This window comes from Bos mutus, chromosome 19 (assembly GCF_027580195.1).
Source record: "Bos mutus isolate GX-2022 chromosome 19, NWIPB_WYAK_1.1, whole genome shotgun sequence".
Taxonomy (NCBI): Eukaryota; Metazoa; Chordata; class Mammalia; order Artiodactyla; family Bovidae; genus Bos; species Bos mutus.
The window spans coordinates 43,512,746-43,531,327 of record NC_091635.1 but is presented as its reverse complement, the minus strand read 5'-3'; the positions used below and the strand labels follow the sequence as shown (position 1 = coordinate 43,531,327).

The window sequence follows — 18,582 nt, the reverse complement described above, 5'->3', positions numbered from 1 at the left end:
AAAATCTTCTGGTCTCAGTACTTTCTGATTCTTCCTAGTACCTGACTCCACCAGACAGTAATTGCCATTCCTTTGCTAGTTTCCTTTCCAGCCCCTCCCCCATGTGAGTTCCAGGTCACTCCTGAGTCCTGGTGCCTGGAGGAGTTTTGACATATAATAGGTATGCAAGATATTAATGGAAAAAAAATTTTTTTTTTAAAATCCTGGACACATGTATTGACAACCACCAAATGTGAAAGGTATTTGCATTAAGACTATCCTATAAAAATTTCAGAGCATTCACCCAATCATGTTGAAGACAGCGGTTCACCCAGGCATGACATTCACTGTTTCTAGGCCAATGGGCATTTGCCTTCCATCCCACTCCAGATTGCATTCATCCACCTCTAACCGTCAACCCCAGCCAGCTGTCAGGCTCCCCTGTGCTCAACCTGGTGGGATGCTCCGGGCCCTGGGGTGGGGGTGACCACGGGGGCCGCTGCAGCAGGAGGCAAAGGAGCACCTGCCCTCATCACTCCCCAGCCCCCAACACACGCATGCTCGTGCCAGAGCTGGGGCAGGACCCCCTCCCAACCCCACACCAGTGGACCCACGAACATGGATGCTCCTGTCTGTACCAAGTTATATGGGGGAGCACCTGGATCTGACCCGAGACACCTCCATTTACAGCTGCAGCTCAGAGCCAGAAGCTCAGAGCTGGACAAGAAGCGTGTGCCCAGAGCACCAGGGACTGGTCAGAGATCTGGACCTCAATCCCCAAGAACCCCTCAGCCCAGAACAGCCTCTCAAAGATGCTAGCAAGTATTTACAAAAAAGCAAGAGTAGCAGCAGTTCTGACAGGGGGCCTACTCCATGCAGACACTGAATGCTTTACACATATTAACGTGTTCAAGCCCCACAATAATGCTATGGAATGGAGCCTGTTATCATCCCCATTTTATGGATGAGCAAACAAAGGCCTAGCGAGGTTAGAAACAAAAGCAAGATATGAGAAGTCAACAGGAGTTCAGGGCACTGGGCCATCATTTCTCATCCTCATCATAGAGGTCCCCCTCCTACTTAGTACAGACTTCCAGGGCTGGGACAGTGTTGGGTCTCCTCCCCTCTGCCCCCATTCTTACATTCTGAGAAACGTCAAGTTATGTATCTCACATATGACTCACGTTTTCATAGAAATGTCTTCTCTTTTCTACTATGATTCCCAAGTCAATACATTAGGGGAATACCAGAGGCCAACCTGATATTATTTATAACATTATTATTAACAATTGTCTTCACTCAAACATCCTTGCTGCTGCTAAGTCCCTTCAGTCGTGTCTGACTCTGTGCGACCCCACAGACGGCAGCCCACCAGACTCCCCCATCCCTGGGATTCTCCAGGCAAGAATACTGGAGTGGGTTGCCATTTAGTTTTTGCCTAAAGTCCTCTTCTTGTTCCAGGGCCCCATCCAGGACACCACATTATATTCAGCTGTCATGTCTCCTTAGACTCTGCATGGCTAGGACAGTTTCTCAGACTTCCCTTGGTTTTGATGAATTTGAAAAATGTGTGCAGGACTAAGCAGGTGCTGTGTAGAAGAATGTCTGTCCATCGAGGCTTGTGTGATGTTTTCTCATGACCAGGGTGACAGGTTTGGGAGGGAGACTGCAGGGGTAAATGTCCTCTCCCATCACATCGTATGAAGGATACATACTATTAATATCTACATGACTTATCATGCCTGATGCTGACCTTGGTGACCCAGCTGAGGCAGTGTGTGTCGGGATTCTCCACTGAAGAGCTGGCCGTTCCCCCTCTTTCCATACTGTGCTCTTTAGGGGGTGTCACTCTGCATATGTGACACTTAAAGGGTGGGGGATTATGCTCCACCTCGTTGATGGACAATTATCTACACAAATTATTTTAATTTCCACACAGGAGACTTCCCTAGTATTTATTTATTCATTTATTAAATCACTTACTGATATCAATATGGCCTCATAGATATCTGTTTTATACTTTGCAACTTAGCATACTTTTGCAAAGCATTTGATTCTGGTGTGCCTGGTATTTCTGGGTGTAGTTGATAAAATATGGATAATCAGCTCTGATAAATTTACTGAACTCCATCTCTAATGAATGATAGTAATCTACTCTAGGGCACTGGGGGTTTGGGAAATTAAGGTTTCTATGTGATTTTTAAACAAACGGGATAGAAACTGTCAGAACACGTAGTTTTTTGAAGGGGAAATGACATTCCTATTTTTTAGTGCAAAACAGGTGTGCATTTGTGAATTTGGTGTGCAGTGAGCAGGGCTGAAAAATGTAATTCTGTGGATCCCAGTTCTTAACACTATGTGAGCAGAACCACCTCTACAAGGCTCTGTCCGTGGTCCTGCCTGGGTTTACAACCAGCCTGGGAGACGGAGACATGAAGCACCCACTTCTCCAACTAGCAGGGAGCACAGCATCTGAGTGACAAATGCAGGATTGTATCGGGGAGGCAAAAGGTTCGTTCGGGTTCTTCTGTAACATTGCGTGGAAAAAGCCGAATGAACTTTTTGGCCTACTCAATAAATTCTCTCTATTGTCTGTTACAACAGGATGAAATGAACAAGATGAAATTCAACAGGAATAAAGTCCACGTTACAGGTTTAGATCCAAGAAATTACTGACACAGACAACAGGCCTGATCTCTTCAACAAGTCAGGATTATTCAAATTGAAAAAAAAAAAAAGAATTGAATTAAAGTAAGAGAGGGCCTAGAGGTCAGAACAACTGGATGCAGTGCACGGTTCTGGTGAGGAAAGCGGTTTGAACACAACAGCACAGATCGGCCTTTTGGGGCCAAATAGGGAAATCTGAATAAGTTATGCATAATAAAGATGAGAATTTATTGGAGCAGAAAAGTGCTGATCATTTACTGGGAAAAAATCAGGTTACAAGACAGTATGCACAGCATGACCTCATTTTATGGAGAAAATTTACATATAAGCATAGAAACAGCTCTGGAAGGATGTGAGCGAGGTGTCACAGCGCGGCTACCTGGGAGGATGGGAACATGGCACTTTGGTTTTTGCTTGCCCATATTTCTATTCCCACAGTGCATATAAACTGATTTTGTAATGATAGAAAATTATGCTTTAAAAAGAAAAATCAGGGCTCCACGTTCCCAATGCCGGCAGCACAGGTTCGATCCCTGCTCAGGGAACCAGATCCCACAGGCTGGAAATAAAGAACTCGTGTGCCACAAGGATAATCAAAGATCCTACATGCCACAACTAAGACCCAGCACAACCAAGACCCTAAATAAACAAACACACTGAAAAGAAAATCACTGATCCTCCTCCAGGATGAAGGGGCATCCTGGCTTGGCACGGGTTGCTAAGAAAGATCCCAAGGGATTTCAGTGGCCAGAAACTTAACCTGAGGGCACCACTCAAAAGACAGCATCGCCCCAAGCCACCTGCTGTGTGTGATGCGTTGGGGTTGGGACAGTCCCGGGGGTCTCCTGGTCCAGCCCCTCCATGTTACTACAAGGAAAAGTGTCACACAGTTGATGGTGGCTTCAGGGCTGGAAGCCAGATGTTTGGCCCCTGCCAGGGCCTATGGAAATGGCCTGGGGCTTCAAGAATAGGGGGTATTTGGCCTGGAGAAGGGAAGATGGGAGGGAGAGAGGGGGAAGGGGACAGGAGTGCTGTTTTCACATTTAAAGACTGCCACGTAGAAGTGAGACCCATGTGAGTCCCTGTGCAGAACCACGATGACTAAGTGACAAGCAGGTTTGGCTCCAGAGTGTTAAGAGGCAGAAGCGCAAACAAGAGGAGCTGTTCAGTTCCGGGAGAAGGTGGGGCTGGTGAGGGGCTCACCAAGAGCTCACGTGGCCGCCTGCCAGAGCCTGCTGGGAAGCTCTTCCCACCACTGAGACCGCGGCTCTGGGACTCCAGTTGCAGCCAGGGCCAGCAGCTTCTCCCCACGCTTGGGGTCTGCAGCCTGCCTCAGAGGATGGGAGGGGTCAGACCAGCCTTTGGGAAGAAGGATCAAAGGGCTGCAGGAAAGCGCCCTGAGCAGATCCTGGCAGAGGGAGAGCCTGGGCTCCAAAGGGCGGGCAGCAATGGGCCTCTCCTACATGGGGTACCTGAGTTCTCAGACTTGACACCTGCCTCATCCTCTTCCACCTATCGCTCCCAGGGACCCCCAGGCCCTGGCCCAGCCCAGTGACCACAAACAGATGATTATCTATCATCTTCCCCCTTCCCAGGTGACAGGGAGGCATGGATCCAGCCTAACCAGGCCGGGCTTCTCCCATGTTCTGGAATGCTAGGCCCCAGCTGTTCCCGGAACAGAAGGCCAGGGAGTGCCGATACAGAGCCAGAGGCCTCAGGTGGCCTTGGAAAGTCACTACTCAAGGCTTCGTGCCCTGACCATTTCAGAGTGGGCAGTAGCAGGAGTGTGGGATGCTCTCCTGCCAGGTAGGAGCCTTACACATCCCCCGCCACACACACATAGCCACCTCTCCTCCATGGCATGAGAGGACACTGGTCTCTGCCCACCCCACTGGCAGCACCCACCCTCGGATCACAGCCCTGCTAACACTGTTTCTGCTTTCCCCAAATCCGCGCGGGCTCCCCGTTGCAGACACTGCTCAGCTGCTGTTCCCCAGCTTGGCTGTGGCAGGGTTGTCGCAGCCGCCACAGCCAGCTGCCAGTCAGGCCTGCCCCTCGGAGCCCGCAGGGTGCGGGGAGGAGGGGTGGTCACCAGGCGCTAGGCTGAGAATCCAGGAAGGCCGAAGGCAGACACCTCCCGCTAGGTTCCAGGCCGGCTGGGTGCAGTCAAGGAGCCGAGGCGGTAGAGCGCCCCTAGTTGTCCTCTCCTCCCCTCGGCCAGGCCCAGTGGGGCGCGTGCCTCCCCCCTACTCCATCCCCGTCCTGGGATTCCTGCACCGGACCTCTGCAATTCGGTCTCCGCAGGGTAGGCAGTGGAGGGGGTCCCGGAGCTAGAACCTGACGGTTCCCCCCGCCCCATACACCGAGTAGGCTGCAGAAAGGTTAGAGGGACCCTCAGGGCCCGGGGTAAGCAAGGTGGGCAGAGAAGCCCTCCCTGCCCCCCACCCCGGGGCGTGATGGTGACACTCACAGCACCTGCGCGAATGGAGGAAAGCGAGGGTCCGACAGGGTGGGGAAGCCCCGGGGCTCGAAGTCCTCAGGTCCGGCGGGATGCCTCCGGGCTGCAGCCGCCGCCGCCGCCGGGGACTGGGAGCGGGCAGGTGAAAGGGCGAGGAAGCCGGGGGTGGGGGGACTGGGGCGCGGGCGCCCCCGCCGCGGGGCCCTTACCTCCTCGCCTTGGCCAAAGCGCAGTCCGAGCGCCGCGACGCGCTCCACGCGCAAGAAGCCGTCGGGGTCGCGGCCGCACACCTCGAACACCTCGCGCAGGCGGCGCACTGAGCGCAGCAGAGCCGCGGGGGCGCCCGCCCAGCCCGCGCCGCCCGCCATCCGGGCCGGCCCCGCAGCTAGCCCCGGCCCCGCGCCGCCCGCCCGCCCGCGCCGCCGCCGCCGCCGCCGCCATCGCCGCGCGCCCTCCGCCCGGCGCTGCGACGCGCAGCCTCCGCCCGGTGGCGGCGGCGGCCGAGCCGTGTCAGCAGCGGCGCCGCAGCCCCGCGGCTCGGGGCGGGCGGGGGAGCGGGAGGCTGCAGACAAAAGGAGCCGCGCGCCTCCGAGGGCGGCCGCCTGCGCGGCCCCGCCGCCGCCGCCCCCAGGCTCAGGGTCCCTGGACCGCTCCAAGCTCGTCCCGTCCCCTAGAGAGCCGGAGGGTGGGTGTGCGACCCGCGCCCGGAAACCCAGGGCGGCCCCAAGGCCCCGCCCCTGCTTGGAGGAGTCCGCGAGGAAGCCCGATCCCCACCACCGGACCACCCGCGCTGGGGTCCAGCCGCCTCTCCCCCACCTCAGCCCCCCACCAGACGCCAACCCATCCCAGCTCACCGCGCCCTTTGTGGGCGCCGGCGGTGCCGAGCGCTCAGTATGTCCTAGGGGTTTCCTGTATTAGCACGCTGGACTTGTTCCACTCATCGAAGAGGGAGCTGAGACTCAGAGAGGTGGAACTACTTGCCCTAGGCCACTCAGCCAGTGGGGGGCCAGGTCAGGATTCCTAGCCAGTCTGGAGCGGGATGGAGCTAGGCCCTCTACTCTTCCCCTCCTCTCTGCTGCCCCTTAAAGAATAGTTTCCAGGCTTAGATCAGCACGGGCCTCCCCAGCAGAACCCAGGGCCAGCTCCGGGCTGGGCAAGGGCCGGGAGAGCGGGAGCGGGGACCCTGGGACAGGAGCGGGTAAGGGGAGACAGAGCAGTCAGGAGGAAGGAAAAGCAAGGGCTGCCCACAAGGCCTGCCCGGGCCGCCCAGCATCTTGGGGAGGTTCCCTCCCTTCCCTTGAGTTCCCACGCTCACCCCTTTATCGCACCCTGGACCCTCAAGCTGAGAACCCGGGACAGTCTTGGCCCTGGGGCTGATGGCAGCCTCCAGGCCTGGACCTTAGCCTCCTCCCAGTCCTGCTTAGCTCCCAATCCCTGCTCCTCGACTCCCGGTTTCGCCCCCGGCTCTGCGGAACCTGGCCTGGCTCTCCTTTTTGTTGCTCAGCTTGCAGGGCCCTTGTGGCACGAGTTGTACCCAGCCCAAATGCAGGTCTTGGCTGAACCCACACCCGCTTAAGTTTTCCAGCTCAGTTCAGAGGTTTCCTCCTTTGGGAAGCCTTCCCTGATAGCACTCCGTTTTGCCTGTTACTCTGATTTCTGACCCCCTAAGTCCAGATGCCGACTTAGTTTTGTCATTGTCTGGTGGGCTGCCCATCTCCCCCCATGGCATGCTGGGAAATTCTCCAGGGCAGGATGTATTTTCATCACTTCTTGTTCCTCATCTCTAGGCAAGGAGGAAGCCCCTGCCCAGAGGAGATGGGGACCTACACCATCATCGGCAGGAGCCACGAGCAGTGTAGGGACCTAGACAGGGAGGCTAGAGCGAGGCCCAGTTCTGCACATGAGCTGTGTGGCTTCTCTTCCTGAGAAGAGAAGGGGGACCTCAGTTTCCCCCTCTGTGGTCTTCCTGTTCAACTGTGAGTGCACCCTGCTCAGGGGCTGCCATGTGGCTTCTCTGATTCTCCTTCCCAAGAGGTTCAGGACAGAAGGGAGGTGGGCAGGGCTGGGTTACCCTGTTTTGGAAGCTGTAGAAATGACTCTCAGAGCTCTCCCTGCATCAAATCCCCCAAAAGAGGAGACCAGGGAAGCTGAAAAATCTCAGCTGGCAGAGGTGGGGCCTCAGACCCAAGCATGAACAAGTCCCAGGTGACCCAGGCTCAAAGCCCAAACCAGATTTGTGGTTCTTCTCCCCCAAAACAAGGTCACACAAAATTCAAAAGTCCCTTCCTCAGGGGAGCCCTCCCTGACTCCCACTTCTCCTCCCCATATCCAAGAGCATCTAAGCTCCTTTTGCCTCCCTCTTCCTGGGACAGCTCAATCCTACCCTGTCCCCATCCCATTTCCTCTGGCCAACTCTCATACTTCCAGATTCCATGGAAATGGCACCTCTTGCAGGAAGCCTTCCCTGATCATGTATTGTGACTTGTCCTGATGTCTCTTATTCCTGTTATTTATCACGAGAACATCTGGGAAGTAGATATGAGAGTTGACACAGTGACCACAAGGCCCATGAAGGCAGGGACTATGTCATTTCTCTCTTGATTTCTTAGTTCCCAGCTCCTAGCACAATGTCCAGTACACACAACTGAGGTCTGAGAAGGAATAAATTAGGGAAAGAATGGGCACATATAGTGTGGTAAACAGAAACACAGCTTCTCAAAAGATACCCATGTGCTAATCACTGGGACCTGTAAATGACCTTATTGGAAAAGATTCTTTGCAGGTGTCATGAAGTTAAAGCTCTGGAAAGTCTCCTGGGTTAGCTGGATAGGTTCTAAGTGCAATCACAGTATCCTCTTAAGAGGGAGGCAAAAGCAGATTTAACGCAAACAGAAGACAAGGCAATGTGGCCACAGGAGGAAGAGATTGGAGGGGTGTGGCCACAAGCCAAGAATGCCAGCAGCCATCAGAATCTGAAAGAGTTGAGGATGTGAACCTTTCCTAGATCCTCTTTGATCTTAGGCTTCTGGCCTCCAGAACTATGCGGGAATGAATTTCTGTTGTAAGTTTCCAAGTTGGTGGTAGTTATAGCAGCCACAGGAAACTAGTATAATGGTATAAATATCATGGGGAGGTTATTACAGATTATTAAGAGCCAGGCTTTGGAATCCAAAACAGTGGTGCCACGCACCAAGTCCTGCTGCTCATTTAGCCCTTTGAGTCTATAATGAGTTAACTTCTCTGAGCCTCAGTGTGCATATCTGTAAAGTGGGGATAGTGCTTCCTACCTACAGAGGGCCCCACGTGAGGAAATGAATGTAATGTGGCTGGCACAGTGCCTGGCATGTACTTGGCCCATGTGATTATGATACGTGTTGGCACGGAGAGGTTGGGAGCTAATATGAACGGGGAAGCATTTCTGATTTTCATCTCTAGGCCTTGAATTCATTGTCCATGTTATGTGGAAATGGGGCAGGATTCACAGTTTCTTCCTGCTCACAACCTGCGGGTTTGTTTGTTTTTAACCATGAATAATTATCGCTCTGGAGGGGAATGAGGGGGTGTGAACACATGGGCCTTCTTCACCTGTCTTCTAATACCTGGGTCTAATACCTTCTTCTAATGCCTGGGTCCCCAGAACCAGAGGCAGTAGCCCTGAGGGGGCGGGGTGGTGGTGGTGGTTGGTGCTGAGGATCCTGGCAGGACTTCGGTGAGTCTGGGGTGAGCAGGGCATCTCGAGACCCGTCTGTCCTTCCTTGTCCAGAGGGGTGTCCCGGCTGGGGTGTCACTCACTCTGGGTGCCTACCCACAAGCTTCTCTGACCCTCAGAAGCACGTGGGTTCGTTGGATTGCTAACATTCTTTCCAGGATTCTAAGAAGAATGTAACTGTACTTATTCTACCCAACTAGGCTCCACATCTGCCTCAGAAATGGATCCTAGAAGTGGCTCACAGTTTAGGAAGCGGCCTTCTGTCTTGGGCTCACCTACCAGAAGTCCTCCAGTCTCACCTGCTGGAAGTGCTCTCAGATCAGTACGTGCCCAGCCTTCTCTGTGGCCCCTTCTGCTGAAAAGAAATGCCAGAGTCCTCAGTTATAGTCTGTGGAATGGAGGGGGGGTTGGGGAGATTAGGTGGGGTATGAGTCCATTTGTTACTGAAAGGTAATGGCCCCACCCTGACTGATACAGGAGGAGGGATCCTGGTTTTCACAGAAGGCCTGACATTCAGAAAGCAGATGACTGTCAAGATGGGAGACACCTTTCTCCCAACCCCCCTCCTCCAAGGTCACAAAGCCTTTTGGTGGCAGAATTAGGACCACGGCCTACGAAGCCTCCTAACTCCCATCGTGTTCCTTTCTGCACGGAAGCTTTGGGGCAGAAGGTCCTAGAGTAGAATCTCTGGGCTAAAGCTCCAACTGCCAATTCTGCCATCTCCACCTGAAAAGCTTAAAAACAAAAGAAAACAAAAATCCTGGCATCTAGTCCTGCTGAATTCACAGCTGGGAGGGAATAGGGGCTGGGGGCTGAGGGCTGGGGTGGGGGCTGGACAAGCCAGGGTCATTGAGATTTAGGCATTCAGAGGGCTTCCCAGGTGGCTCAGTGGCAAAGAATCTGCCTGCCATTGTAGAGGACACAAGGGACATAGGTTCGATCCCTGGGTCAGAAAGATCTCTTAGAGGAGGAAACGGCAACCCACTCCAGTATTCTTGCTGGGATAATCCAATGGACAGAGGAGCCCGGCAGGCTACAGTCTGTGGGGTTGCAAAGAGTTGGAGTGCAGAGGCCAAGGTCTTCTTCCTGGGACTCCCTCCAACGAGGATGATGCACTAGGTGTATGGCTTGGTCACCTTGGGGTGAAGCCCTCCCAGGCTTCGTGGAACAAGCTGAGGTGCAGTGTTTAGAAGGGACCCCCACAGGGCCCCAGCCTAAGGAAGCAAAGCCACAGAGGGCTCTGGGACTCTGTCTGGCGGCCTCCCCCAGGACAGACCCAGTTCTCTGGCGCCCCCTGCTGTTCCAGGGAGGTTTTTAAAATTTAAGAACTCTCCTTAGAAGCTGCGTTTCTTTGCTAGACACCTTCTCTTGACAAATAGGTATTGAGTGTCTACTGTATGCCAAGCTCTGTTCTAGGCTCTGGGGATACATCAGTGAACAAAATGGAAAACTTCTCTGACTTCACAGAGCTCATTTCCTTGTGGGTTCTGGGGAGTTCCTAGGAAATACTAGGCCTCTTCCTTGGGCTATCCTGGATGTAAATGGTAGTGAAAAATTTTTTTCTGGCACATAATGTCTAGACAGGAGTTATTAACTAATGCCGCCTGGATTTGAAAACTCCATAAGAGTCAGAGGGTCAAGGCATCAGGAACATAAGTTGTCTCACGGATTCCTGGCCCCCCAGGGGGTTGGGGGTGAGATTAATAACGAGCAACCAACAACCCTCAGTGCACAGCCCCCTAGGACAGATGTAAGCTCCTGAGGGAGCAGGGATAATGGCCCAACAAAGTCTTGCTGGAGATGCCTTTTGAGTGGGGGTAGGTTCTCTTGGAAGACGAGTTAGGCTTCCCTGGGGAGGAACTGGTGTCTGCACAGCATCCTCTGCCCCGAGAATCGTGAGATCCAAGGGGACAAAACATCCCATTCTCAGGATTCCTGTCTAGGAGAAGCTGAACAAACCTGAATCATTGTGAGAGAAGCCACTGAGCCTGGGAGCGTGCATGTGCGGAGGCCAACAGAGAAGCCCCTCCTGCGAGACAGCGATGGCCCTTCAAGGTGCCCTAGGCTTCCCAGGCGGCTCAGTGGCAAAGAATCTGCCTGCAGACACAGGAGACACATTCCAGCCCTGGGTCGGGAAGATCCCCTGGAGAAGGAAATGGCAACCCACTCCAGTATTCTTGCCTGGAAAATTCCATGGACAGTGGAGCCTGGGGGGCTAGAGTCCATGGGGTCACAAAGAATAGGACACAACTGATCGTGCACACACACACACACACACACACACATGACATCTCTATGAGGGTTGTGAGGTTCTCGCTGTGGGTTGAATCTCTGTACCTCCCTGTAAAGCCATCAGTAAAGTTTAGAACAAATGGATGCTTCAGTGGGTAGATGGTGCCAGGCTACGTGTCAGAGTGGGTTCTTGTTCAGGCTGAAAACAAGAGCAGAGGGAGGGGACTGGCAATATCTAGGTTACATGTGTAAACAGTCCGTCATCTCAGTGCTCGTTCTCCCAGCTGACGAGCTGGGAATGGCTGGAGCTAGGCTGGCTTGGCACAGGAGATGGGCCTGAAAAGACAGGTAGGGGTCAAATAGTGGCCACATGAATCCTGGCGAGGACCTTGGACTTTGTGTGTTGGTGGTGAGGAGGAGGACCTTAAGTATGCCCTGGCTGTACCCATGATGGGGTAGAGTGTGGTACACTGGGGGGCATTGGGTCAGGCTAGGGGACTCTTGTAAATAGGCCAAGAAGCTGGGCCCCTCAACAGTCAGGGAGGTGATGAGGATGGTGAAGGACTTTCAGAAAGCACAATCAGTGCAATTTCGTGACCATCCAATGTGGTGGTGGGGGCGGGTGGTGAGTGGGGAGGAATGTAGGATAATTCCCAGGCTTCTAATTCAGGTGCAGTGTTGGGGGTGGTGGTGCCATGGGCCAAGGCAGGGGCCCAGGAGGGAATGCACTGAAATCCCGTGCAGAGATGAAGCGCTGCCAGGTCTGGAGGGGAGGAAGGAGGTGAAATGGTGGCACTTCACACAGTGTAAACAGATGAGAAAGTTCAGGAACACAGTTGCAGGGTGAAGAGCTGCGGGTGAAGAGGCAGGTGGATGCAGTGTTGTCAGAGCAGGGGGCGGGGGGAGAGTGGGGGCGGGGAACCAGCACCGGAGGGAGATGGCAGCACTGTGGTCAGTGCACAACCTTCATGGTGTGATGCACACAATATGCAAATTTATAGGCTCCTTAATAGCCCGAGGTCCAGGACCATTTCCAGTCAGCCTTGTTGACTTTGAAAGATTGTAAGCTGTGAGCAGAAATAATAAAGTCACAGTGAAGGGTGGTGGGGGCTGGCATGCTCTCTCGGAGTCCATGAAGTTGGCAGGTGCATCCCTGAGCCGCTGGGATTCAGGTAGGCAAATATGCCCCTTGGAGGAAAAAACAGACCCAGCTCTCTGGAATCTAAATTAGATAAAAAGCTACCTTTTTGATACAAGGAAAAACATTAAGGTAGAAAGCATCGAAAGGATGGCAGTTGTTAATACCTGAATAAATTATACTATTACAAATACCTTTTCGGTAGAACTGAAAGTCAGCATTATCTACACCTCTTAAAAACAACTTGACTTTTTAAAGTAATAATACTCAATGTAAAAGGCAGTAAAATATAGAGAAATAAACAAAAACTAACCACAGTTATTTCTTTTCATCTTTTTCTTATTTATAACTAGTTTCCTATGTGTAAAATACATTGATATTTTACATGATTGGGGATTTACCCTCATATATAACCTTTAACTCTTGATTCTATTGAAAGTTTCCTCCCAAATTTAAATATTATTCTCTAAATCCATTTTTAAGGAGTGCATAAGGAAGCCCCATCAGTTTCCACAAAGTGCTGGATGAATGTAGATGATTTAGCAAAAAAATCATCTGTGTGTTGCCTCCAGATATCTTGGTATTATAAACAGTACTTTGATGAAAGTCTTAATTCTCCAATCACTTATTACCTAGACTAGACCATATGATATTACTGGGGCAAATGGTGTGGACATGTTTAAAGCTAATGATACAGAAAGATGAGGTCAAGTGCAGGAGCGAGTCCATCACACCACACTCTGAGCCAGCACTGTACTAAAGATGTATGTACTAAATACACCTTTGCTAATTTGATAGATGAAGGTGGTACTTCCCCGTTTCAAGTTTGCAGTTTTTGTTTACTTCTGCGCGTGATGACCTTTTCCATCATACAGCAATTAGCTATTGGTACAGCATTTCATTTCTGTGGGCGGGCTGTTCATGCCCTTTTGTCCTTTGCCCATTCTGTGTTGCACCCCTCCCCTCCCTGCCCCCCGGCTTGGGTCTTTTCTTAAAATTGGTTTTTACGAATGCTTTTTAAAGATTGTTTTGATGTGGACCATTTTAATGTCTTTACTGAGTTTTGTTACTGCTTCTGTTTTGTGCTTTGGTATTTTGGTCACTGAGGCATCTGGCATCTTAATGCTCCCACCAAGAATCGAACCTGCACGCTGTGCAATGGAAGGGCAAAGTCTTAACCACTGAACCACCAGGGAAGTCGCTCCCTGAACTCTTTATAACGAGAATAATCTCCCTGTTTTCTTGGCCTTTAAATTTGGGTGTTTTTTTGAGAAGGGAGACAAGAGGATATTTCATGGGTTAGGTAGTGAAAGTGTAATCTTAAGCATTTTCCCCATTGCTTCTAGGTGTACAAAATCCTCCCCTATTGTGGGAAACAGGTTTCCCAGGTGGCGCTAGTGGTAAAGAACCTGCCTGGCAGTGCAGGAGACGATGTGGGTTCGATCCCTGGGTCAGGAAGATCCCCTGGAGGAGGGCATAGCAACCCACTCCAGTACCCATGATCAGAGGAGCCTGGCGGGCTACCGTCCACAGGGTCGCAAGGAGTCAGACAGGACTGAAGCGACTTAGCATGCACACGTGTGTGGGAGTCAATGTTCTTGTCAACATTTCCAGCTCTCCTCCTGGATGGAAGAGGACAGCTCTTCCTGACCCTTGGGATTTGTGGAGCTGTGTGATAAGTTCCGGCAGCGACTGTGAGCAGAAGGGACTGCACGTCTGGCCTCAGGCCTTTAATTGCTGATGAGATGCCCCAGATGCTGGGCTGTCCAATCCAGTAGCCACTAGCTGCCAGATCTGTTTAAATTATAATTTAAAAGCCAGCTCCTCAGTCTCAGTGTTCACATTTCAAGGGTCTGACAACGCCGTCGTGTGGCTGTGGCATGGATATGGAACATCTCCATCTCTCCAGGGGCACTGGGAGGTGCTTGTCTGAGCCCTCTTTCCCTCATTTGCTACGGTGGCTGATCAGTCTCTGGGGCTCAAGAAACTGCAGTGAGCAGAGTCCCCCTGCTGACCAGTGGTGGACATGCAGAGGGCTGAGGAAGCTTTTGAGTCAATGAAATTTGGGGGTTTCTGGTGCTTTTTTTTTAAACACCATTAACATAATCTGGCTCTTTTTGTCTGTTCCATTCTATTTACCTAGTTTAATTACCATCATCACAGTTTTAAATATTTAAAAATATCTTGTTTTATTATCTAGTGAGGAAAATTTCTATGCATGCTTTTAATTGTATTTTGTAGCTGTGCTTTCTTGTCTATTTTATAAGGTAAACCCTAGGATCATTTTGTTTGGATACACACTTTCTTCTTGTAGGGATCTTGGTTGGAATTGCATGGTATCAGTAATTAGTTTGGGAACAACTGATGGTGGTATAGTCACTGAGTTGTGTCCAACTCTTGTGATGCCATGGACTGCAGCTGCTAGGCTCCTCTGTCCGTGGGACTCTCCAGGCAAGAGTGGGTTCCATTTCCTTCTCCAGGGGACCTTCCCAACCCAGGAATCGAACCCAGTTCTCCTGCATTGCCGGCAGATTCTTTGCCGACTGAGCTACAGGGAAGCCCAAAGGAGCAGCTGGCACTCTAATATCCATTCTTCCCATCCAGGTCCATGGTCTGTCTCTCCAATTACTCCTCTCCTTATAGCCCCGGGTCGGACAGACTGAATCAGCACCAGCACGAGCAAAATAAAGACAACACAGTGACTTTCCAATAAAGCACAATCAAGTCCTTTTAAAGAACTATATTTTTCATCTTATGAGTCCCTCTTTCCCTATTCTGTTGAGGGTTGAAATGCCCTATTATAAAAAGACTGTTCCTGCAATTGTTTTCAAAGTGCATAAATTAACAAAACACATCTTCAAAATTTTACTGGTGTGTGAAATTTCAAAGTCTGGATTCGCCTTCAACAGGTCTTTATATTAATACACAGGACATCTCCATTTTGGTAGGGATTTGTGCATGGGGGTGGCAATTGTGCATGGAGTCTTTCTTCCTATCCTATTTGTATAGTTCCCTGATAACATAGAGCCTTAAGGTGTTACTCAGCAACCCCGGCTCCTTGAACAAGCATAGTCCCTGTACTTGGGAGGCCCAGAGTCTAATCAGGGAGTTAGCAACAGTTGATGACCACAACACTGTAAGGAGAAGCAGTTACAGGACCAAAAGAAGGGTGATGGGGGCTCAGAAAGCATTTCCCAGAGGTGCTGATGCTGGAGTTCCTTGCAAACAAGGGGCCCAATACATGTCAGCTGGATGAATGAATGCTGTAAACTCAGACAGACTCAGTATTTTAATGGGAACTAATTTTTTGGTCTCCTGTAGAAGCCTAGATATGAGTATATGGTGAGTGGCTATACTGTTTTTGCTTAAGGCATAAGTACCTAATCCTTTCTGCCTTCCATCTGCGAATTATCAAGTTGGGGAGGTAGCATCCCTCACCATCAGTTTCTCATCCTACTTTGACTTTGGCCAGGCTTAAAAATAGAAAGTACCTTTGTTTTTGCTCTCTGGGGCTATAGCAGGTCTTCATGGCAGCTTTAATATTTTTATTTATTTGGCTGCATCAGGTCTTAGCTGTGGCACAAGGGATTTTTTTTTTTTTTTAGTTGTGGCATGAGAACTCTTAGTTGCGGCCTTTGGGATTCTAGTTCCCCTACCAGGATCGAACCCAGGCCTCCTGCATTGGAAGCACAGAAGCTTAGCTGCTGGGCCACCAGGGGAGTCCCCTCATGGAGTTATTAAATATGCAAGATCAGGGTGCATTTCCCAGAGTGGGATGAAAAGAAAGGAGGAAAATAAAAACAGAATGAGCCAGTCTCCTTCCTGGGGCACTGCCTTCTGCCTGGACACGTCTCTGCTACACGTGCTCTCTGGGCAAGATCGTCCCTGAGCCTCAGGGACACCCTATGCATAATTCAAGACTTCACAATCCTATTCTCAACTTCTCAGTGGACATATTCATTTGGACACACTTCTTGGTAATTTTTCAGGGCCCAACTCCTCGGTCCACACCTTACCCACTGTGCTCACTGGCTCTGTGGCTGTTGCCCTCACTAAACTGTGATCTCGCATAGGGCACAGACCAAGCTTTCTTCTTTTCTTGGCACCTGCAATGCCTGGCAAAGGGCTTGGTACGATTATAACCAACTGAAAATGTTTCTGAACAAATGAATGTATCAGCTGAGGTTATCTCTGTTGACATTTTCTTCCTTGAAACATGTTGTTGGGCAATGCTTTCTGAACTTTTGACCAGGAAAGGGCCCTACTAAGATTTCAATGTGACTTTTCTATTTTATATGGAGGAAGTGGCCCCCTTGAGGGAAGTTCTCAACTACGTAACTCCATAGGCTTCTCTTTATCATGACAGCTTGACTCCTGGCATAAACACATGCTAAAGACCTAAACAACTTTGCAGTACAATCTTTTGGGGATAATATAAAAAAGAATAAAGGTAATTTGACCCCATTTAAATAAAATGTGTGATGCTTCTTTGGAAACTTTAGACATACATGTATACATATATGTGGTGTATGGACCACGTACATGCTGCCCTGGTGGCTCAATAGGTAAAGAACCCACCTGCCAATGCAGGAGACGTGGGTTCAATCCCTGGGCCAGAAAGATCCCTTGGAGAAGGAAATGGAAACCCACTCCAGTATTCTTGCCTGGGAAATCCCATGGACAGAGGCGCCTGGTGGGCTACAGTCCACAGGGTTGCGAAGGTGTCGGACATAGCGACTTAGCAACTAAACAACAACAATATGTACATACTACAAGGTATAAATGGATTTTTAGAAGGTACTTAAAAGTCAAATCTATTAAAATTATAATTTCACATTATGAAATATCCCCTTCATGATTAGCTAGAACTTTTTAAAAGAACAAAACGTGAGATTCAAACCTAAGGGGACTACATTGCTGCAGTGTGGCTTAGTATTTTTAGAAACATAATCAACACTATAAGAGGGCTTCCTGTAAGCTGGCAGCTAAAAGTGTCTTACACGGAACTTACTTCAGTAAGAAGGCCGAGTCTCTAACGAAGACAGGCCTGGCAGGTCACTTGGGGCAACCACCCCTGACAGAGTTGGGACGCTGCTGTGCCAGCTGTTCTGACAGGCAGTGTGCAGGCTGTTTCACTGGTAGAAATCAAGGGAGAACTAGGGGTGAGGGTACGTGTCATAGGAGGGGCATGGGGGTGGGCTGGGCCACTTTCTGGAAAAAGGAACACTGTGAAGCTACCTCTTTGTTACAGGTTAAGTTTTTACTGTTTTTCTAGTACCTTTCTGCCCTTCCCAAACCCCCCTGGGAATCAACTTTTCTGGCTAGAGAGTTCAAAATTGGCAGACTAGCCTCAGACTGTCCCAGAAAACAAAACTGTGCAGATAAAAAAGTGAGCATGGGCCCCATGAATGACAGATGATACTGTCAATGTTCTCGAGCAGCTTACTGTCCAGGGATGGAGAGGTGTGGTCCAGATGGTCACTACCCAAAGGCACCCCTACTTTTGACTGTGATGCTTTAGTCTGGAGGGAATAGAAAGTTATTTGTTGTACAGCTGACCCTTGAACAAGGCAGCGTATAATTTATAGTTGGTCCCCTCTGCATCTGCTATCCTTCTTTATCCCTGAATTCAACCAACCATGGACCATGAAGCACTGTAGTATTTACTATTAAAAAGCATCTGCATGCAAGTGGACCCTTGAAGTTCAAACTCTTTTGTTTTTCAAGGATCAACTGTACTTGAGTTTTCTGGTCTCTACTCCAGTGGTCTTTAAGCCTCAGTGGCCAGAGAACTTACCTGAAGCTTCGAGAGTGCGTAGGCCTGTGGGTCCCCCTTCCCCTGGCCCACACACAATCTCTCTCTCCCCCTCCCTCCCTCCCAGGGCAGCCCTGGAGCCTCCTGCATATACTCTGCCTTGAAGGTTTGGGCCCAGAGTGCTAGCAAGTGCTCCAGATGGGGTTCCTCTGCTTCTCCTGTGTCTTCCTATGAACAGACCGGTACTTGGCTCAGACCTAAGATGTCTCCTTCACGGTCTTTTTAGCCCTTTGTCTAATTTAACAGATACTGCTGCCCTCGTAAGGATCAGCTCTGTCCTGGCCACAGGGTCTAGGCTGCATTCTTTCTCCATCTGGGAGTAGCGTGCATAATGAGGTAATACACATGCTGTGTCTGGGAAGGTTCTGCTGGAGACAGCTGAGAAGCTGGAGAGAATTGTGGGGTCCTAACATAAGGCCTCTGTTGATCTCAGGGTGTCCTGGCATTTCTGATTGCTCATTTTAAAAGAACTAAACTCAGCCTCACTCAGAAAGCAGAGTTACCCTTCAGTTTGGCATGCCCTAAAAAAGCATTTGATGGGGTTCAGGAAGGAGCTTGAGAAAATTGCAGAAGCAGGAAGGTTT

The 18,582-nt window shown here is 50.5% G+C and overlaps 1 protein-coding gene across 1 annotated transcript in view; it reads right to left on the bottom strand.

The window, feature by feature from the left end:
* RAB11FIP4 (RAB11 family interacting protein 4) overlaps nucleotides 1–5,478 on the bottom strand; it is a 101,069-nt gene extending 95,591 nt beyond the window's left edge. The window contains exon 1 of the mRNA XM_070390405.1: nucleotides 5,314–5,478. Coding sequence (XP_070246506.1) covers nucleotides 5,314–5,472 — 159 coding nt within the window. The 5' untranslated portion in view covers nucleotides 5,473–5,478. The remainder of the gene's footprint in view (nucleotides 1–5,313) is intronic.
* Between the last annotated feature and the right edge of the window lie 13,104 nt (nucleotides 5,479–18,582).